We start from the raw sequence: 22634 nt of genomic DNA, 5'->3' as shown, positions 1-22634 counted from the left end.
CCAAACGCTGGTTAAGGGAATCCTCTCTGGCATGTCCTACCTGCCCGATGTCACGCAGCTTACGCTGCACAGGAAGTCCGAAGTCCGCAGCCGAGAGCGGAATAAGGAGTCAACCATCGCCAAGGATGTCGTTTCAGCCGCTTCACAGGAATTGCAGCGTTGTGTGGAGCTTGCTTCGCTGAAGGGGGCCTCCAATTGGCTCACCTGCCGGCCACTGAAAGTCCACGGCTTTTCCCTCAGCAAGGCTGGCTTTTGCGACGCCATCCATGTTCGCTATGGCTGGGTCCCCCCAATGCTGCCGTCCGCCTGCGTCTGTGGTCAGGCATTCAGCACCGCGCATGCCCTGCCGTGCCCTATTGGAGGGTATCCGTCACTCCGGCATAACGAGCTGCGAGACATCACCGCCTCACTGCTTTCACGCGTCGCACATGACGTAAGTGTGGAGCCGTCTCTCCAGCCACTTTCCGGGGAACAGATGAGGTATCGTACTGCAATCAGCAAGGATGGCGCCCGCCTAGATGTTGCTGCCAGCGGGGTGTGGGGCGGCCGTTTCGAGAGGACCTTCTTTGATGTCCGTGTATTTAACCCTTTTGTCCGATCGAACACCGCTCCCTCCCTCAACAGCACGTTCACTAAGCACGAGAAGGAGAAACGGCGACATTATGAAGAGCGTGTTAGGGAAGTAGAGAAGGCATCGTTCGTCCCCTTGGTGTTTTGTGCCTCCGGTGGTCAAGGCAAGGCTGCCTCTGCTTTCCTCAAGCGCATTGCATCAATGCTGGCCGAGAAGCGGAAGGAATCGTTCTCCATGGTGATGGCTCACCTCCGTTGCCGCCTAGGGTTTGCCCTCATCAGATCGGCGATTGCAAGCTTAAGAGGTCATCGATCCAGGCGAGCACCTTTGGATCAGCAGCTGGAGTGCCCCTCAGTTCTAGTGAATGCTGAGTGACGTCTGGGTTAACCCTCACCTGTTATATGGCTGTATTGTTTTCGCTATTAGTTAGTTTTCTTTGTTATGATTTCTTTTTCTCTTTTTCTTTTTACCAGGCGTGGGCCATTCCCTGAATTCAAAGGTGCCAAACATTCTTTTTTCTTTAGTTTTCTTTGTTATGATTTCTTTTTTTCTTTTTCTTTTTACCAGGCGTGGGTCATCCTGAATTCATAGGTGCCAAACATTCTTTTTTCTTTCTTTTTCTTTTTACCAGGCGTGGGCCATCCCCTGAATTCATAGGTGCCAACTCTAAAAAATTATATTGCGGTGATGAGTTCAAAAAGAACGAAACAGCATGCTGTCCGCAGATTGAGTATCGCGCTCCTGCTCTTGTAGCAGTTGAGCACTCTTGCGTGGGGTAGTGCCTTTGCTGTTTGCGTTATACAGAGCTCACTGACTTGTCAGTTTGAGCACTCTGGCAAGGTACGTTCGGGCCTGATTGGAAATTTTTTTTCCATTGCTATCAGGTTCGGCCTCATTTCCTCTGTGCTGCGCTGATGAGTTCAAAAAGAACGAAACAGCATGCTGTCCGCAGATTGAGTATTTCGCTCCTGCTCTTGTAGCAGTTGAGCACTCTTGCGTGGGGTAGTGCCTTTGCTGTTTGCGTTATGCAGAGCTCACTGACTTGTCAGTTTGAGCACTCTGGCAAGGTACGTTCGGGCCTGATTGGAAATTTTTATTTCAATTGCTATCAGGTTCGGCCTCATTTCCTCTGTGCTGCGCTGGTGAGTTCAAAAAGAACGAAACAGCATGCTGCCCGCAGATTGAGTATTTCGCTCCTGCTCTTGTAGCAGTTGAGCACTCTTGCGTGGGGTAGTGCCTTTGCTGTTTGCGTTATGCAGAGCTCACTGACTTGTCAGTTTGAGCACTCTGGCAAGGTACGTTCGGGCCTGATTGGAAATTTTTATTTCCATCGCTATCAGGTTCGGCCTCATTTCCTCTGTGCTGCGCTGATGAGTTCAAAAAGAACGAAACAGCATGCTGTCCGCAGATTGAGTATTGCAATAATTATCATGTGACGAAGTAAAAAAAAAATACCGGTACCACACCGTCTCTCGTACCGTACCGTACCGTACCATCAAACACAGCTGGCCACATACACAGGCGATGCGCCGTTTTGCGAAAAGTCGACGTTTAGAGGTAGTTTTATTATCCCAAATGCCAAAGCGCGGGAAAATTCAAATGCAAACAGCTGCATTTTGGAGACGTATTTTTTATCGACAGTCGGGCAGTCAATGCCAATTTTCTCAAGAAGAAGAGTATTCAGAGGCATTGTTGTGCATTTTCCGTTGATACTATACGTGTGCCCTAGTGTTTGCATGAGCGAGGGTGGTGGTTTTGCTAAACCGTTCGCATGGCGGGCGGGTTTGTAAGAAGAAAGGCTTCAGCCATTGACGAGCGATGAGAAACCTGTCATTTCGTGCCATTTGAGTTAGCAGTAGCACCGGACAATACTGACACATGTCTGCGGCAGCAAACATAGTGTACTAACGGATCAAAAACAGCCACAATGTGTGTCACTGCGGAAACGGGCTGTAGAGGTGCATTTGCAAAGCTGCTGATTTTCATCGTCTTTCCATGCACAGGGTACGTATCAGGCCCTTGGCATAGGCCAAAGCACGAAAGCTTTAGCTGGACACCACCCACAATCTCCACGTGGGTCCCAGTGTACCTGCTGCTGCCGATGAGAACCGCCCTATAAGCGGTTTACCCACCCATGTGTCCTCAATACGACTGAGAATACATCAGAAGTACGCCATAAGCATTGGAAACCTGTACAGTTGAATCCAATTTCGACCAGAATGACTGTATTGGTTGGAAATGCATTGCACCATTCCACTGAAACGTTAACCCACAAGAACAGGAAAAGGATGTAACAGAAAACAAAAGAATGTAACACAAAAGATAATCCCAAACCAGCGGAAAAAAAGAACGTGGGAAGAAAAGCACTGTGGCTGGTGTAGGAAGCAAATACTGCAAATACTAGGCTAAACAGGAAGTACCAAATTATGTGGTTGTTGAGCATCTCCTCAGAGTCGACAAAGGGATAACGGAATGAGAGAGACCGACTATTTTTTGTCAAAACTGTCACAAGCCAGCAGCTGGTGATTGTTGAGGAAGGTAGTTACACCACACTGACCGACACCACTGCTGTGGGTAATGATTACGTGCATCGATCATTGTGCAGCACCTGGCAGCAATAAACCAGACAAAGCAGTACAATACCATGCAGAAGATGAAATGCTTGACGGAGTATAAGTAGTAGCAGACAAACTGTTACACAATGAAGCAACATTATTTGCTATTAAAATGGCATAAATATATTATTACTTTGACGAATACCCGACACATAACATTCCCGCTACAAGCATTACTAACTCGACTGTCCCTGATGCAGGAGGGACTAGTGGCACACATTCCTACTGCATACCCCAAAGCTAAGAAAGGTGGCATCATGCTCATGTGAGCCGTTTGGGTACCACCCAAGCTCTGCACCAGGCTCTGTCCAGGTGCCTACACACAACCCTGGAGGATGAATGCAACCCCAAAACACGATGTAGTAAAGGGCAAGTCTATGGACACAGCTGTCAAAGTTATCCACCAAATTGACCTACAGCAGGCCAATGTACAGTGGAGGAGAGTACCGAGAAACTAAGAATAAAGGACTTATTGCTTGTTTGTCAGACGATCCACCCCAAGCTATGGTCATGAGGGTGGACAATATTGGATGGTGACAATTCCACCTCGCTCTCGTTTTCTCCTCTGGAATGAAGCTTCACACACATACCTGTAGTACCTGTGGTGTCTACAAGTAGTATAAACAGTCCTTCACTTACTCCACTGCTTTCTATAAAAGCCTGTCTTATGCAGAAGCCTGTTCTGAACACAAGCCTGAGTTCCAAGATAGGCAATTAGCACAATAGTCTGTCCTCGGGGAAAATTGCGGAAAAAATCGCAAAAAACGCGGCATATGGCATAATTTGCGGTGAATTTGCGGTAAATATGCGGTGAATAATATTGAAGTGCGGCAATTTTCAGTGAGTATGTAGTGAAATCAATCAGTTACAAGTCTCTGGTGTAAGCACTCGTCATATTTGAGTAAAAAGCCGCCATGATGAGACGTTGCTGACCGAACAGTGCACTGTGTGTACGTGTAGTGCAACAAAAAAGTTCAAAAAACGCGGGAAAATCGCGGAAAACGCGGTCATTTAAAAAATCGCAAAAAAACGCGGAAAAAAACGCGGCCGCGGAATCGCAATTTTCCCCGGGGACAGAATAGTGTGGATTTTGCATCGGCAACCATAAAAAGTTTGGTTTGACTACAAACATAATGCAACATAATGTAAATAGAGGCCTAGCCACCACACCGGCTTCTACAGAAATACGCCTGGCTTTCATAAACGACATTACAGTAAGTCATCCAGTTCGCACTCACCCACTTCAGTTGGTGCTTGCAGACGTGTTAGACACATACAGCCAGTCAAGTACACTTGCAGGGATCTTTTCTCAATGGGGAGTAACGGCTGGCCATAATACCTACAATACATACAGAATAACAATGGTGAACATAGCAAAAGGGAAAGGCATTCAAGACCTGCAGCTCCATGTATACATGCCGAGTGTAAGCGTGGTGTCTGTGGACAAAATCGACAAAGAGGTACCCTGGCAACAAAATGTAGTGCCAGGATGCCAGCAGAAGGCTACGTGGCACACCAGTCCAACATGTAAATCAACTACCATCCAGTTGTCACATTAGAGCCCAATTGTTGAAGTTCCACGGCCATTTGCCTGCCACATGCCAATCACAACAAGCACTGAGGAAGAAACTGAGACAAAGCGACGTCGAAGCAAAACACTAACACAGACAGGCGGGTTCCCCACACAGTGAAACTTCAGTATGAAGTACTAGTAGTACCAAGAGTCCATGACGTCAAGAGTATGCGACTGCACGTGGGTTCTGGCACTGCGCTCGGCCCACATTACGTATCCACGAACTGGAGAATCAGCCCATAGTCCGCAAATCAGAGTTGCACGCTTGTGGGTTGTGGGGTTGGGTTATGCAGACACCTGACAGTATGGATATACATGTAACATACTACGGGATATAAAGTACTTGTACTATTATGCAGAACCTTGCACCATGCAATACGCTATATCGGTACAGACCAATTTGGTATTGGAGGTTTGCTGTACAGTGTACTGAAGTATCACTGCAATGCTGAATTGCCAATACATGTACATGTAGCGGAACATGAAGCTGTACAACCAGTTGACGTGTATTTGTGACGAAATCACACTACGACTGCAAGACTCAAAATGTACAACAAACATGTAATTTGATGGGGATCTTTCACCGAGGAGTCAGGTGATGGCGGTGCCGTAAAACCTACACGTGGAATTCAGCTGAACTGGAATTGTTGTCTCTGGAGTATTGCTTAATTTAAGCAACAAAATCTACTATCAACTACCCACCTCTTCAAGGTAGGGATGGTGAAGAACCAATGACCAAGTCATGGTGTGGGGCTCTGACAAACATCTTGCAGCAGTCAGACAGCCTGTCACAGGCCTGACAAAAGGCTGTGGGTGCAAGTCCGGCTGCAGGATCATACAATACGAGTGCAAAAAGGCAAATCTGTTATGCAGGCCAGGGCTAAAATGCCACACTTTCAACAACACCTCCGCGAGGGAAGAATCCAACAGTTCCAGAAAGCAAAAAGTTGTTTAATTTGAGGAGACTGAAAAGCAAGAAACCAGCAACGAATTGGACCAAGATTGAGTCAATGTGCACACAGGTGATGCGTGCGTGTTATTGTTTACTGGAATTATGGCGTATATGCTAGAAACATGGAATGCACTACGAATTCTGACCTGAAATACACAAATATACACATTTGCCCGAGTTTCAATGAGCATGGATAGATGTGGAACACAATACTTCCACTGGAAATGGTGATATACCGGGAACACAATCCATCTGCTGCTAGATGGGCGAGAAACTATTGTAACCTGGGATATATTGAAACTTAGGTGTGATGAAATGTCACTTTCGTGGATTTTACACGTATTACAAAAAATTCTTTCATTTCGTGCCATTTGAGTTAGCAGTATGTCTGGACATAGACATGACCAAATCTTTACACAAGTTGGTTGGGACTATCTTTCTGCTATCTCGGATATTGTGTAAGATTTGATGGAGTCCATTACTGGCTGAATACCAAAGGAGGGAGGAAATTTCTACGACTGTACTGTAAGAAAACGACAACACGAAACTTCCCAATGGCTCAATAGCTGACCCCAAAAATATTATGGATCACTTTAGTACTTACTCAAGTCACATCGAATTCCTTATCGGCGGGCTCCAGGCAGTGGAACGCCTCCAGTGGGTCTGAATGTTCGACAACGTCAGCCATTACTTCTTCACGGAATCGTCATCTTCACCTCTGTACAAAATGAGCTGACCGGGATAATAAAAAACGGCTTTTTTTCGCTCTGGCGCATCGACTGTACAGCTGCCCGCAATATTCAAATAGGGCTTTCAAACGCAAGATCATAACGTGAAGCAACTTGGAAGAATGGGTATGAATGCGAAGTGTATGGGGGAATGCATGTAGGGCGATAGTGCGGGTTCGAATCCCAGGATATGCCTGAAAAAATAGGAGAATTGAAAAATTTATAACATCCCTATGCTTTTTTTGCCGTCAGATACGGGATAGCGCCTGGAGTGACACAACCAAACAAACAAACAAACACACAAATACCAAACGAGAGAGCTTGGAAGCTCAGGGCCCTACGCTATGCTTTTTTGCCTTGATGACCTGGACAAAAAAAGCATAGGGATGTTATAAATTCTTTAAAAAATTCCTTTTTTTAAGACATAACCTGGGATTCGAACCCGCACTATCGCGCCCTGTATGCATCCCCGGTCTTTAAAAAATTCCTTCTTTTTTTTCAAGACATAACCTGGGATTCGAACCCGCACTATCGCGCCCTGCATGCATCCCCCGATACACTTCGCATACATACTAATTCTTCCAAGTTGCTTCACATTATGATAGTGCATTTGAAAGCCCTATTTGAATATGCATCGTGGCCAGCCATCTTTGAATGTACGGTACGGTAGGGATAGGTACGGGACTGGTACGATCGAGGGTAATACGACACCGTCTCCCGTACCGTACCATCAAACACAGCTGGCCACATTGCCCACATACAGCTGCCCGCAATATTCAAATAGGGCTTTCAAACGCAAGATCATAACGTGAAGCAACTTGGAAGAATGGGTATGAATGCGAAGTGTATGGGGGAATGCATGTAGGGCGATAGTGCGGGTTCGAATCCCAGGATATGCCTGAAAAAATAGGAGAATTGAAAAATTTATAACATCCCTATGCTTTTTTTGCCGTCAGATACGGGATAGCGCCTGGAGTGACACAACCAAACAAACAAACAAACACACAAATACCAAACGAGAGAGCTTGGAAGCTCAGGGCCCTACGCTATGCTTTTTTGCCTTGATGACCTGGACAAAAAAAGCATAGGGATGTTATAAATTCTTTAAAAAATTCCTTTTTTTAAGACATAACCTGGGATTCGAACCCGCACTATCGCGCCCTGTATGCATCCCCGGTCTTTAAAAAATTCCTTCTTTTTTTTCAAGACATAACCTGGGATTCGAACCCGCACTATCGCGCCCTGCATGCATCCCCCGATACACTTCGCATACATACTAATTCTTCCAAGTTGCTTCACATTATGATAGTGCATTTGAAAGCCCTATTTGAATATGCATCGTGGCCAGCCATCTTTGAATGTACGGTACGGTAGGGATAGGTACGGGACTGGTACGATCGAGGGTAATACGACACCGTCTCCCGTACCGTACCATCAAACACAGCTGGCCACATTGCCCACATACAGCTGCCCGCAATATTCAAATAGGGCTTTCAAACGCAAGATCATAACGTGAAGCAACTTGGAAGAATGGGTATGAATGCGAAGTGTATGGGGGAATGCATGTAGGGCGATAGTGCGGGTTCGAATCCCAGGATATGCCTGAAAAAATTGGAGAATTGAAAAATTTATAACATCCCTATGATTTTTTGCCATCAGATACGGGATAGCGCCAGGCGTGACACAAACAAACAAACAAACACACAAACAAACAAATACCAAATTAAAGCTGTGTGGACCCTGGCTAGCGCCAGACGTTACTGAAGTAACGTCTTCTGCATAGCTACGGGAATTAAAGCTGTGTGGACCCTGGCTAGCGCCAGACGTTACTGAAGTAACGTCTTCTGCATAGCTACGGGAATAATTAGAATTAAATTCCTTCTCTCTTCTCTCTCTCTTCTTCTCTTCGATTTATTTATTTTCGCTTCTCTCAGTTAGTTTGTTTTACAAATAACCTACATGTACGTGGAGATAATACTTGTTTAGAAGAGTATCTCTTTGTCGTTGTTACTATAATCAAGAGTACATAACCCAAGAGTGTGCAACTCCAGCTATGGGGTCTGCGACGGCAGAACTTCACATCACGTGATGAACCCGTGCACTCTAGTGCATGATAGATACTGGGTTGTACGCAGCCCAGCTTTGGGTACAACTCTCTTGTGGTCACTTTGCACTGTTTGCCAGCATTAGTGTCAGCCCAAATTTGCTCGAGACTTTTCGATATTATGCCGCATCATTTTGCTGCGCTTCTTTCGATATTATGCTTGGCATTTCCGGGCGGAGACGATATTTTGCTCTGATTATGCTCAATGACAGCTTCTAAAACGCCAAATTTGGACCAAATTTTGGAGAAAATTTCAGAAAACATCGAAATATGCTCGGTTTTGCTGGGTTCACATTTTAAAGTGTGAAGATTGGCCTCACAATGCTCATTACCAAGCTGCCGTGCAAAGGAATTTAGTTTTGAGCATTGACCTAGTACAATACACGCATGTACCTCTGGCGCTGGACGTGAAACTTCCGAGTATCTGCGAAATCACGGTGAAAATCTCCAAAAAATTCGAAATTATGCTCCAAATATGCCGAGCAATTCTTTTTCTAAAATGTTTCGATATTATGCCAAAAGAATTGCCGGCAAATTTGGGCTGACACTAGCAAGCATAACCTTTTGAACCATGTCACGTGATGTGAAGTTCTGCCGTCGCAGCACAGCATAGAGGTTGTGCAGGCAGTTGCACACTCTTGGGGTTATGTACTCTTGCTATAATCGAGTGGCACATTCGCACTACAATTCTACGAGTGCTAGTTTGAAATTACGTTATGAATTTGAGCAATTGTTACGTTGTACAGCAGGTACGAACAATTAATATTAACATACTCACCGGTTTTCGTTTCGGAGTCCCGCGCTGTGACTCAGCTAATTTCTATTTCGTTTGCCTTGTATTTGTCTGACTAGGGGCGCTGTCACCCCGTCCGGTGCAAGCACCCTGGGACAGAAGCACTTCACATCACGACAAGTGTTCATTTTCGTTTTCCTCTTCTGCTTCTGTTGCACAGTTTGAACTAACTTTGAATGTGTGCTTTTTTCGTACTCTGCTCTCGATCGAACCATGCGCGGGTCGATCTCCATAATTTTATCTTCCGTTGCCATGACTGGCATTAGTACGCGTTCTGTACTCACTCGCTGCTTGGCACGCTTGCAGCGCGTCTTTTTTCTGTTGCAACCCAGTGCCTGCGTGCACGGTACGGGATTTGCGATGCCACATCAGCGTTGGTGTGTCGTTGTGCTTTGTTGTTGTTTTGTTCTTTGCTGAGTGTGGTCGTTAAAACTGAGAAAGAACGGGTCGTTGACAAGGCGTGGTTTCGATGTGCATGCCCTCCTGTCAACTCCAAACTATTGGTAGCAGAGGATGGTTTTCACGGAGCCATCATGGAGGTAAAACTAGAAGACCTCGCACGGAAAAAGCGAGAGCTGAAAACGGATTTCACAAATACGAGGAGAAATTAGACAGTGGAGTCAACGAATGAGGTGCCGAACCAAGATGACGTAAAGGCATGGAGAAGCCACTTGACGACAGTGTATGACGAGACCAAGAAGGTCATCATGGAATACATGGAAGCGGTGGTGGACACTGACTCTAGGAGACATGCTGGTCTCCAGAAGCAGTACAAGCAGCTGGAAGGCCAGTATTCCGATGCGATGGAATTGGCCAGGAGTGTGCTCATCAGGAGCAGCAGAGCGAGCCTGGCAGCGTCGACCAGGCAGACTCCCAGTCCCAAGCAATCGCAACTGAGAGGGGCAACGCCTTTACTGGCGTCAGTACGAGAGGAAAGCAGAGAAATTCTAGATCTGCGTGCGGCGCTCCAAGATGCACCGTTTCTTGGTCGCCAGGACGATGCGCGGGTTCTGTTGCCCAGGGCTGCAGACTATGGAGAACGGGTGAAAGTAGAGCCGGACAGTCGTGTTGTAATGTTCAGTGGTCAGCGTGTGGGGGAACCTGCCGAACCCTTCCCGACCGTTGCCATGGCAACCGCGTCAGCACACGCGCCACCGCAAACGGATATGATCAACAGCAATGCATGCACCGCTTTATCTGCAGCAGCTGCAGAGTACCAGCCACGTAGTTCAGTGCTGCCAGCGTCATTTGCAACTATGACCACGGGCAGCAACGCTCCCGCTATAAATCAGGAACAAGGCTCTGCCTTCCTGATCCACGATCCTGCTGATCAAACACCTAGTATGATGTATGCAACGTATGGCAACAATACTGCTAGGCCGCAGCAGGCATACATGTACCAACAACAGCAGCCGCAGTGGAGTGCGAGCAATAGTGCAGTCGTGTACAACTCACCTGTGTCTACTGGACCGTCGCACACCATCTCTGCCGGAGCGTCACAGTACGGTGTGAGACCCAGCGCTGGCATGCAAGCACCCCAGACCGCAGTATTCGCCCCAGTTCCGACATATGTCGGAGGCACCGCAGCTCGACCTGCGCCACGGACTGCTCCAGCGGCAGCTGCACAGATCAACATCGCCAGCAAGTTGAAGCGGATCGAAATTGCCGTGTTCACCGGAGAGAAGCGAAAATACGAGCGCTGGAAATCCGCTTTCAGCGTTTGTGTGGACCAGCAGCCGCTCTCCGCTGAATTCAAACTGCTGCAGCTCCGACAGTACGTGGCGGGTGAGGCACTGGATGCCATCGAGAGTCTTGGCTACTCGGCAGCAGCATACGATGCTGCTCTGCGGCGGCTGGAGCGACGCTTCGGTGGGAGTCGCCGGCGCCTTGCGGTTAGGATGGAAGAGCTGGAACGATCTCCACCTATTTTTTTTTTTTTTTTTTTTTTTTACTAAAAAACACAGCCCTACTAATAATCAGGGGAAGAGGACAACTGAAAAAAAATGACGCTGGACAACAAGACAAAGGGGAGTAGGGGCGATGTGCCGATGTGGTTGGCGAGGCTCATCCGACCGGAGGTCTCGGAATCATAGCCTACGACCAGGCATCGTTAGGAATGCAGCTAGGGAGGGAGGGAGATCAAGTGAGAGAGAGAGAGAGAGAGAGAGAGAGAGAGAGAGAGAGAGAGAGAGAGAGAGAGAGAGAGAGAGAGAGAGAGAGAGGGGGGAGGGAGGGAGAGAGAGAGGGAGAGGGAGAGGGAGAGAGAGAGAGAGAGAGAGAGAGATAGATAGAGAGAGAGAGAGAGAGGGGGGGGGGAGAGGGAGGGAGAGAGAGAGAGAGAGAGAGAGAGAGAGAGAGAGAGAGGGGGGGGGAGAGGGAGGGAGAGAGAGAGAGAGAGAGAGAGAGAGAGAGAGAGAGAGAGAGAGAGAGAGAGAGAGAGAGAGAGAGAGAGAGAGAGAGAGAGAGAGAGAGAGAGAGAGAGGGAGGGAGAGAGAGAGAGAAATAAATAAATAAAATAAAACAAGAAAGAGATGAGAAGAGAAATAAAACAAGAAAGAGATGAGAAGAGAAATAAAATAAAACAAGAAAGAGATGAGAAGAGGAATAAATATAAAACAAGAAAGAGATGATGGACGAGGGTAGTTGCTCATTGACGGGTGGCATAGCCTCACAGGGAGTCCGTAGCCCAGAGCCAATTCTTTTGACGCAAGTGGCGATGGACCTTCGTCTTGAAGGATTGGAGAGACTTCAACTGGGGCATCGGATCCGGAAACATGTCTTGCGGAAGCCTGTTCCATTCATCCACTACACCATATGGGAACGAACGCTGGAGAAAGTTGGGGGCCGTAGGGACGAGCACTGCTTGTAGCTGATGCTGGTGGCGGACACGGAGCTGCGACCTTGTCCGCGGGACGAGGCTAGCTTCCTGGCGAGGCGGCACGAGCGCAGAGAGATCTGGATGGTCTTGAAGGCACATTAGCTTGTACATGTACGTGAGAGCGTACACTTGGCGGCGGGCAGCTAGGCTCTGCAGCAAGGCGTCAGGACCAATGATAGCAAGGGCCTTCCGCTGTACTCGGTCGAGACTTTGCAGGTGAGAGTTGGCTGCGCCCATCCATGTCAATGGTGCGTATTCGAGTACAGGGCGTACGAAGCCTCTGTACGTTGTCAAGCGTCCTTCACGACCAAGGAAACTTGATGCTCGACGCAGAAATCCTAGTCGGGCTACGGCACGAAGAGAAACATTGCGGAGGTGGCGTCTGAAGGTGAGTTTGCTGTCGAAGGTTACTCCCAGAAGCTTCAGCTCGTCCCCACAGGGAATATCATGGGCTCCGAACGTTAGGTCTGGGAGTGGCCAGGGGTTGCGGTGGTGGCCAATATGCAGCAGCTGCGACTTTGTCGGCTCAAAGCGAATCCGCCATTGTTCTCCCCAGCTACTCAATCGATCCAGGCTAGATTGCATGTCTGCAATACTGCCAGCAGAGTCATGTCTGGATCGTATGATGGTGTACAGCGTGGTGTCATCTGCGTACACACCCATTCGTGTTGATGGGGAAAGACAGGTCTCAGCATCGTTGACATACATCAAGAATAAGGTGGGTCCCAGGATGCTGCCTTGGGGTACGCCAGCTTTAATCTGGAATTGAGCAGATTCCTGTCCATTGACGATTGCGCTTAGTGTGCGATTCCGCAAATAGTCCCGTAGCCACTGCAGCAGGCTACCGCCAATACCGAGAGTGGCCGCTTTGTGTAGGACGCCGGGGTGCAACACGCGGTCAAACGCACCAGCAATGTCGACAGCCAGGACGTGGGCACAGCCACCAGAACCAGCTGCCAGCGACCAATCATGCCCAAGCACTGCTAGTAGGTCCGCTGTTCCAAGGCCACTGCGAAATCCGTACTGCTTGGTTGACAAGAGATGCTGTTTTTCAAGGTGATTCACAATTTGACAGTTCACAATACGCTCCATCACTTTGGAGATGATGGGGAGGAGGGAGACTGGGCGGTAATTCTTAGGGTTGGATAGGCTGCCCTTCTTGTAGACTGGCACAACTCGAGCACTCTTCCAGGCCTCTGGCTGGACCCCCTTACGGAAGCACAGGGCGAAGAGAGACGTGAGAGGCGATGCAAGTTCATGGGAGCACTCTTTGAGCACTCGGGCAGGGATGTTGTCCGGGCCGGACGCCTTGCCAACGTCGAGCTGGTTCAGGAGGCGTTTCACTGTTTGCAGGCGGAAGTGGATTCGGCTAAGTGGGGTGACCCCGGGTTGGCGAACATGAGGGAGATCCCCCGGGCCCAAGTCATCATCTCCAAGGCTACATTTATTGGCGAAGTAGCGACCAAGGCAGTTCGCTTTGGCAGCATTCATACGGAGTTGGTGACCAGCGTCATCTACCAAGCATGGTATAGACGAGCCATGACTGGCGCCAGCAGCAGATTTGAGCACCGACCACCATTGCTTGTCTTTCAGGCCTCCGCGTGACAGTTTCCGACGAACTCTCAGTTCCCAGGATGTGCGAGCTCGCACATTCGCGAGGATAGCATCTTCTACTGAGCGCATGAAGCAAGCCTTGTGGGCTTCGCTGAAAATATTGTGTCTCCAGGCCTTCCATGCCTTGTCTTTAGTGCTCAATGCTGTGGTGCACTCAGGAGTCCACCATTTGGGGTCTGCTGGGCGGGTAACAAGCTGCTTGGCGGGGATAAATTTCTGCATGCCACTGGAGATGACGTCACTTAGCTTCCTGCAGGACTCTTCAGGGTCGTCAGTCACAATGGTGGACCAGTCAGTAGTGCGATAGAAGGCCCGCAGGCGCCCCCAGTCTGCCTGATTGTAGCGCCAGACAGTCCTGGAGGTAGCTTGCTCAGCATCAGGGGTGAGGTAAAAGTCGGCAAGAACAACCCCATGGTCAGAGCGACCAAGTGGCGCTTTGACAGTGGTATCGATAGGAACGGGCATGTTGGAGAGGATGAGGTCCAGGGTGTTCAGACCCCTAGTCGGCTGCAAGACATGCTGGTGGAGTTGATGCTCAGCACACAATTCTTCTAAGGCCTCTCCAGCTACAGTTGTTTTGCTGCTGCAGAGCCAAGTCTCGTGATGGACATTAAAATCCCCAGCTAGCACTATGTGAGTGCCGTGAGTGCGGGCCACGTCTAGTGCAGGTCCAAGATACTCAATCAGACAGGTGTCGTTGTCCGCACAGGATCCAGGCCGATACAAGGCACCGATAACAACAGATTGTTGCGTGGAAAGACTCACGGCGAGCCAGAGGACTTCGTGGTCATCAGTGGGAATCTGGTCGAGGTGCACTACTGGGAGGCCGGACTTCACCCATACAGCAATGCCGCCACCAAATGCATCCCGGTCACGTCGGATGGGAGGCGAGTATCCTGGAAATATTGTCTCAGAGGCTACGGTCTGGGTCGAGAACTTCGTTTCTGTGATAACCGCTATGTCGACGTTATCGTTGAGCAGTGCATGCTGCAGCTCTCCCAGCTTGTTGGTGAGGCCAAATGCATTGGTCACCAGCCAGCGGAGCGGCGGAGCTCCACTGATCATTGCGGGGTGCCAGCAGATGCCGTGCTGTCGCTGTCAGCACCATCCAGTGTAGGGTCACCTCTCGCAGCACCGGCAGGGTGTTGTCGATTGGGCTTCGGGCGGTCTCGGTACTCCCATGGCCGGGCGTATAGAGGCCTTGGCCAGAAGTCCGGAGTTGTCACGAGGCTCAGGTCTGTGGCATCTATACAAATCCTAGCTGACACCTTTCCCGTCTGCGTTGTGTGGATGCTGCTGTTGTGAACACTGGCCGTTGATCCCACTGCCTCAGCGCGCCGCTTCACGAAAGTTTTGATGCTCTCTTCAGAGCAGTTTGTACCTAGGTTGCCCACAAAGATTACTGTTTTCTTGGCCCTGGGGGGTTCCTGTGCAACTAATTGCCAGCTGTCGTCAGCAATGATGTCCAGGGTCTGGGGCTCGTTGTCGTCGTCCTCCAGCTCCAAGTTGCGCTGGCCAGCATGCTGCACGTCGCCCTCATCAGTCGTGGCCCGCGTGGCATCCTGGGCCTGGCCCTTGCGCGTACGGGTACGCCGTCGACTCTGCGGAGTACGAGTTCTCTGGGGTTCGTCAGCTGTGGCAGGCCGAGGAGAAGCAATGGCGGACTCCCTGAGGGCGACAACCTCCTCGTTCAGCCCTGCAATTTGCCTCGATAAGTCGTCAATTCTGTTATTCAGTCGTTCTTCGCGGTCTGCGGACTCCGTTACCAATGCTGCTAAGTCTTCATCACATCTACTACCGACGACTCGATCCCGGGGAGGGAGCACAACAGCTTTACCTCGGAATCCGCCAGTCCACGAACGGCAGATTTAGTTGGAGGCATGGCGGAGGTGACCCAACGCTATCAGATGCCTACCTAGTTTTCTACTACTACTACAAACTAATACCTAAATCCTAATGTTTGAAACCAGGCCGGCCTGATGCCGGTGTTCCTGGCGAGAAACTGTGGGACCCTCAGAGCGCGAAAACCTGCACCCTGCTCCAAAGTTTGAAATTTTTTGAATATTCGATCCGGTAGAGCCCAGGACCTGGAGCGCTTTACCGATGTGCTCGACATGGCAGTGGTGACGTTAAAGGATGCCGGTATGCACACCGAGCTAGGTACCGGCATTCTCTACCAGCGGATCCAGCAGAAGCTGCCGGTGAACTTGTTGGCCCAGTATCGCCGCTGGATAGTACACCACCAAAAGGACGAATCGGTCGAGGTGCTGCTGGAGTGGCTGAATGCCGAGGCAGAAGTTCTTGCTGCCGCCACGGAAACTATCGAAGGCATCAGCCAGCAGCATCACGTCAGAAACCAATTGTCAACCAGCGGGACAAGTCGAAATCAGCCGACTCGGACGGCAACTGCTCACGACGCTGTGCAACCGCGCACGACCACGTTCGTGACAGCTACAAACACCGCTGGCAATGTGCCGACCGCAAGGTCCACATGCCAATGCTGCAATGGTGGCGAGCACCCGATCTGGCGCTGCCCAGAGTTTGAGAAACAAACTGTAAGCCAGCGCTGGGCAGCAGCGAAGCGAAGCAAGTCATGCTATAGATGCCTCGCGACTGGGCACAGCGGCAAGGACTGCCCACGGGACCGGGAGTGCGGTATCAACGGGTGCACGCAGCATCACCATCGCCTGCTGCACAGTGAGCCCCGTCAACCGCCTCCAGCGTCGTCAACCCACGCCTCCGGAGAGACTGGAGCCATGCAGCCGGAGAACTTCAGTGCTGTCTCCCTTGGAAACAGCACGAAGGGAGAGGAGAATAGATTACGGACGGTGACGTCGATTCGGACAGTTCCCGTTCAGCTATCCAACGGCAAGCGGTCGCTAACTGTTAACGCGCTGCTGGACGACGCCAGCACGCGCTCGTACATAGCGAGCAATGTTACGGCAGAACTCTGCCTGGTTGGATCGAGCATGTCGCTGACCATCAGCAAGCTGAATGGACAGCAAGAGACCATTCACACTGTCCCAGTATCGTGCACTCTGCGAAGTGTTGACGGAGCCACGTCGACGACTCTCCATGCGTGCACAATCGAGCAGCCAACAGGCAACATGGAAGTTGTAGACTGGCACCACCTGGGAAAGCAGTACGCACATCTAGCCAACGTTGAGTTTCCGCCGCTACCGTCGAAACGCCACATTGACGTGCTTATCGGTGCCGACTATCCGGAGCTTCACATGGCGTATGAAGAGCGCTCGGGTAACAGCCATGAGCCCGTGGCACGTCGGACGGCATTAGGTTGGACCTGCATCGGCCCAGTCAACCAACAAAAGGACGAGTCCATCGAGCTGACTGCGGTGACCGTCGACCAATGCCACAGCGAGCTGAATGACGACGTCTAGAGCCAAGCCGCTACTCCGACTGGGTACGAATGTGCCGTGTTCATGCTTGGTGTGTGCGATTCGCTACGAATTGCTCAGTACCACCCGCACAACGAGAGTTTGACGAATTATCGCCACCAGCAATCCGAGACTCTGAGGAGTTCTACATCAAGCGAGCGCAGCAACAGTCGCTACCAGAGTATGCTGCAGTTAAGGCAGGCAAGCCGATCCCTGCAACCAGCAAGATGGTCTCGCTCAAGCCAATGATTGACGACGCTGGCCTTCTACGCGTCGGAGGTCGACTACAGCATGCAGACTTCTTGACTGCAGAACAGCGCAATCCGATCGTCCTACCACGAGGAGATCATGTGACACAGCTGATTGTCAAGGCATGTCACGAACGAGGATATCACGCGTTCGGTGTCAGCCATACGCTAGCCGAACTCTCGTCGCGCTACTGGATCGTTGCTGGCCGCGAAGAGGTGCGAGCTTGGGAAGCCAAGTGTGCGAGGTGCGCCCGGAACCGTACGAAGCCGACAATGCAGGTGATGGCGCCACTACCTAAGGTCCGAGTCAGCCTGCCGCTACGCGCATTCGGCCGAGTCTCCGTAGACTACGCTGGACCGTTTATGACGAAGCAGGGTCGCGGCAAGACACAACACAAGCGGTACCTGTGCTTGTTCACCTGCTTGCAGACGAGAGCAGTGCATCTTGAGCTGTCATACGCGTTGACAACGGACTCGTTCCTGCAGGCGTACGTACGCTTCACCAATCGACGGGGAGTACCGATCGACGTCATCTCCGACAATGGCACGAATTTCGTCGGCGCCACCAATGAGCTTGCTCAGCTAGTCAAGCAGCTTGATGCAGAGGCGATTCAGCGGCAGACAGCGGATCAGCAGACTAGCTGGCGTTTCAACCCTCCAGCAGCACCACATTTCGGCGGAGTGCATGAGGCGTTAGTAAAATCGGCAAAGCGTGCTATCTCGGCGATTCTGAAGAACGCGGAGGTCACAGACGAGGAGCTATTGTCTGCTATCGTCGGCGCGGAGGCGCTCATGAACTCACGGCCACTGTCCTACGTGTCGGCAGATGGTCGTGACCCGACTCCGCTAACGCCCAATCATTTCATGTATGGCCAAATCGGTACTCGGTTCGCACCTGCAGGAGTGGACGAGAGCGAGTTCAACCCTCGGCAACGCTGGCGTGTAGTGCAAGAACTCGTGCTGCACTTTTGGCGGAGATGGATGCAGGAAGTCGTGCCAGAGCTGAACCGGCGACTCAAGTGGAGGACGGCCGAGACAGACCTCAAGGTCGACGACATCGTTCTAGTGACATCCCAAGACAACCCACGGGGCACTTGGCCAATGGGTCGCGTCACCGAAGTGCACCCTGGTCCAGACGGACACGTGCGAGTTGTGAAGGTCAAGGTGGGCGACAAGACCTACACCCGCCCAATCGTGCGTCTTTGTAAGCTGTTCTGTGAGTAGCTCCTTGTTTACCTATTTCAGAACAATAATCAATTTCGAATTTTTTGGTCACTGTGAATTTCGGCACAGTGAGAAGGGAGAGAAATGTTTAGAAGAGTATCTCTTTGTCGTTGTTACTATAATCGAGTGGCACATTCGCACTACAATTCTACGAGTGCTAGTTTGAAATTACGTTATGAATTTGAGCAATTGTTACGTTGTACAGCAGGTACGAACAATTAATATTAACATACTCACCGGTTTTCGTTTCGGAGTCCCGCGCTGTGACTCAGCTAATTTCTATTTCGTTTGCCTTGTATTTGTCTGACTAGGGGCGCTGTCACCCCGTCGGGTGCAAGCACCCTTGGACAGAAGCACTTCACTTCACGACAAGTGTTCATTTTCGTTTTCCTCTTCTGCTTCTGTTGCACAGTTTGAACTAACTTTGAATGTGTGCTTTTTTCGTACTCTGCTCTCGATCGAACCATGCGCGGGTCGATCTCCATAATTTTATCTTCCGTTGCCATGACTGGCATTAGTACGCGTTCTGTACTCACTCGCTGCTTGGCACGCTTGCAGCGCGTCTTTTTTCTGTTGCAACCCGGTGCCTGCGTGCACGGTACGGGATTTGCGATGCCACATCAGCGTTGGTGTGTCGTTGTGCTTTGTTGTTGTTTTGTTCTTTGCTGAGTGTGGTCGTTAAAACTGAGAAAGAACGGGTCGTTGACAAGGCGTGGTTTCGATGTGCATGCCCTCCTGTCAACACTCCAAACTAATACTTTTAATATAGCTATGAATAGGCGTTTCCTCTAGTGGTTCTATTGCACTTGTATCTTGATGTTATTTCTAACACCTTTCTATATACAGTACTTAACTTCAGTTTCTTTGGTTGTATCCTTAGTTCCGTTTTTTCCCACTGATAATAGGAACGAGAAAATTTATTCTGGGTTTTTAATAATATTTTTGTTATAAAATACACAGTAATACATGTCAAACAAGTAACGTAGTTGCGTGATGTCTGCGGCCTTCATCCTATTCATAGTTATTTTGTTTTGTTTGTATTTTGTACTTGTTTCGGTACGCTATCGCTCTATCTGCATGATGCGATGCAGTTTATGGATGTCGTCACTTCTTGGGGCGCCGTTCCTGCACCCTTGGGGCGCAGTGCACCGGATGCGCAGTGACCTCTACGATGTACGCCAGAGCTAGGCATCTTTTTGGCTGCATGTTTCCTTTTGCGCTGCCAGCTTTTCTGCTTGAGGCTACATGTACGCGGGTCGCTCTTTGCCTTTCAGAACTCTTTGAGTTTCAGTTTTATTCCACTTGGTAAAGAACAAGAACAAGTAATGGTTCGAGGGAAATCTTGTCTACCATGGCCACAGGGCCGCAACACCAAGTCTTTGTTTTTGTGTACAACCAGAGCAGCTAGCGACTTCAGAAATATAGTTGTTTCCTTGCCCGCCACACCCGAGGTCGAAAACACCAGCGGGGTGAACGATGCTCTCTCCTCCTGATAGACTCTGGCACCATACGCCGCCTTCTTCAGTCTCTAGTGTGCTCTCAGGTGGCTAAGGATTTCCGGACGCGACCGCAAAGACTGCCCAAGGTCAGTGACCCTAACATCAAAAAAGTCGTCCTGCTGCCGCGACCAGAAACCTCTAGCCTCTGGCTGACAATTAGCCGGAGCGGCAGAGATTGTTTTTGTTGTTGATATATATTTTACTTCGCAAGGGCCAAACGGTCAATGGTGCTTAATTCTATGGAAGTGATTTTCAAAGGGGGAGAGAGCTGCGGAGAGAGGCAAAAGGAGAGAGAGGGAGATAGAGAGAGAGAAAGAGAGAGAGAGCGGGAGAGAGAGAGAGAGAGAGAGAGAGAGAGAGAGAGAGAGAGAGAGAGAGAGAGAGAGAGAGAGAGAGAGAGAGAGAGAGAGAGAGAAAGAGAGAGAGAGAGAGGGAAAGAGAGGGAGGGAGAGAGATAAAGGGGGGGGGGATAGATAGCGTGACACAGAGAGGGAACCAGTGAGGTTAAGGGCATCGGAGCGTGGTGGGTGCACCAATGTGTGGTTCTGGGTAGCAGCTAGGAACAAATTGCTATGTAATTTAGACTGATAAACAATTTTACAGCGTCAATAGAGCGATTTAACAGCATCAACAAAGGGACACAAAGAGTTCATAAGTGCACAAGCACGCAGAGAAGAATAAATGACGAAGTGTATGGACGGGCAAAGAGCATTCATTGCAAGGTGTGGGGGATGGAGGCAAGCTTAAATTGCTAGGCAGCCTTGATCTCCCTTACACTCCTTGGGAGTGCGTTCCAGTCCAAATCTGCCTGAAAGTCCAGGCGAGATCTGCCGGCTTCTGAATGTGCAGAGGGGTCAGTGAGGTCCCTGGAAACCTGGTGCCCGGTGGTGCTACCAGCTGATGGCTAGATTAGGTTCTAGAGGACACTTCTGGCTTTCCCATTGACTCAGCGCCACAATACAACGAGCCGCTTCTGGGCATAACACTCGCGAACTCTGTACAGGAACATTCGTTCGAGCAGAGACTAGGCAGAGGTATGAGGCGGCAAACCATATACCCCTCTTGCCGCTCGGTTTTGCAGGAACTAAAGACGATCAAGCTGCGAAACCTTGAGGGAGGAAGAGAAGGCGTTAGACCCGTATAGAAGGTCAGGCATGATGACTTATCTCACATACTGGATGGGACTACTGAGACAAAGACAACTGTAGGACCGCCAGAGTGCTCCACTCTTCTGTATAATATTCTTCGGAATCGTGTAAACATGGGGTCCCACTTCACAGCGGCATGAAGGGTCACACCTTGCTGTTGGGCTCGGGTGAAGCTCTGTCTGGTTGCAGCGGACAACAACATGCTGACCCGCATTGCGCTGTGGTACAATTGACAGGACATGGCTCTTCTTGTCATTTAGAAGCAGATGTTGATGCTTGAGCCAGTCAGCGACGTTGGTGACGGCCCCTGATATGATAGGCAGGCTGATGTGGCTAGCACTGTTTTCTTGTGGCAATGCACGGCAATGGCGTCAGCAAATTGCAGAGATGGAGCAGGATGGGCTATGGCAGGGACATCACGGGTGTACAAGCTAAACAGGATCGGTCCTAGGACCGAGCCCTGAGGTATACCAGATGAGCACTTAGCAGCAACACTGTAGGTGGGGCCAATTCGCACTTGCTGGGTTCGATGGCTAAGGTAGCTGCAGAACCAGCGAAGGCAGGCATTGTCCAGGCCGAGATTGAATAGGTCCCGGACCAGTTGGCTGTGATTGACCTTGTCCAAGGCTTTTGACATACCGATTAATTAAGCAGACGCCTGTGGTTAACTTGTCGTCCCGGGCCTTCAAGATGGCACCTGTTGCTACAACTAAGGCATCCTCTGTGGGGTGCTCACGGCGGAAGATATCCTCACCGTGTAGAGGGAGCGAACGTGGCTCAATCACCACATCGGGAAGCACCTTCTGCAGTGCACCGGCCAGGAGGTACCAAAGCTCGTTATGGTGAGCGGACGGAGAGCCGCCGGTCGGGCACGTGAGGGCGCGGTGGGTGGTCATGGACTTCCCACAGACACAATGATCACTTACACTATTCAGTAGCAGACCATATCGTATGCATAGCGCATCTCTAAAATCCGCCTTTTTCAGCACGGTGCGGTTTGTCCAGGACGGTTGTGCTGTTAACCCTTTATGGAATGAACTCGATGTATTTGGAGAATTGTGCTCTCTAACTCCTTACCTTGATTGGACTTACCTTTGGTTTCCCTGTAACAATTCAGCAGGGGCGTCGGAAGGAGTTTAACATTGGTGCGGCGAAAGTGTGAGAGGGGGGTGGGGGGGGGGGTCCTCCCCGGGAAATGTTTTGAAAATTGGGCCTAAAAAGCCATATAGAATAATAAAAAGAATATGCATGCTGATGATACACCGCATTGTCGATGTAGAACATGGTACCTG

General features: G+C 50.1%; 1 protein-coding gene and 1 long non-coding RNA gene across 2 annotated transcripts; one reads left to right on the top strand and one right to left on the bottom strand.

Annotated features, from left to right (window-relative positions):
• Positions 1 to 2881: 2881 nt before the first annotated feature.
• On the bottom strand, positions 2882 to 6488 carry LOC135824754 (uncharacterized). The gene is made up of 4 exons (XR_010554939.1): positions 6316 to 6488; positions 5462 to 5584; positions 4425 to 4525; positions 2882 to 3179 (listed from the first exon to the last, which is right to left on the bottom strand). It is a non-coding gene; the product is annotated as an uncharacterized LOC135824754 (long non-coding RNA).
• Positions 6489 to 17255: 10767 nt separating this feature from the next.
• On the top strand, positions 17256 to 18695 carry LOC135824345 (uncharacterized). Its single transcript, XM_065337078.1, has one exon. The coding sequence runs from the start codon at positions 17256 to 17258 to the stop codon at positions 18693 to 18695; it is 1440 nt and encodes a 479-aa protein (XP_065193150.1).
• Positions 18696 to 22634: the final 3939 nt, after the last annotated feature.

The sequence above is a fragment of the Sycon ciliatum genome, chromosome 9, assembly GCF_964019385.1.
Source record: "Sycon ciliatum chromosome 9, ocSycCili1.1, whole genome shotgun sequence".
Taxonomy (NCBI): Eukaryota; Metazoa; Porifera; class Calcarea; order Leucosolenida; family Sycettidae; genus Sycon; species Sycon ciliatum.
This window is presented reverse-complemented; position numbering and strand designations above follow the sequence as displayed.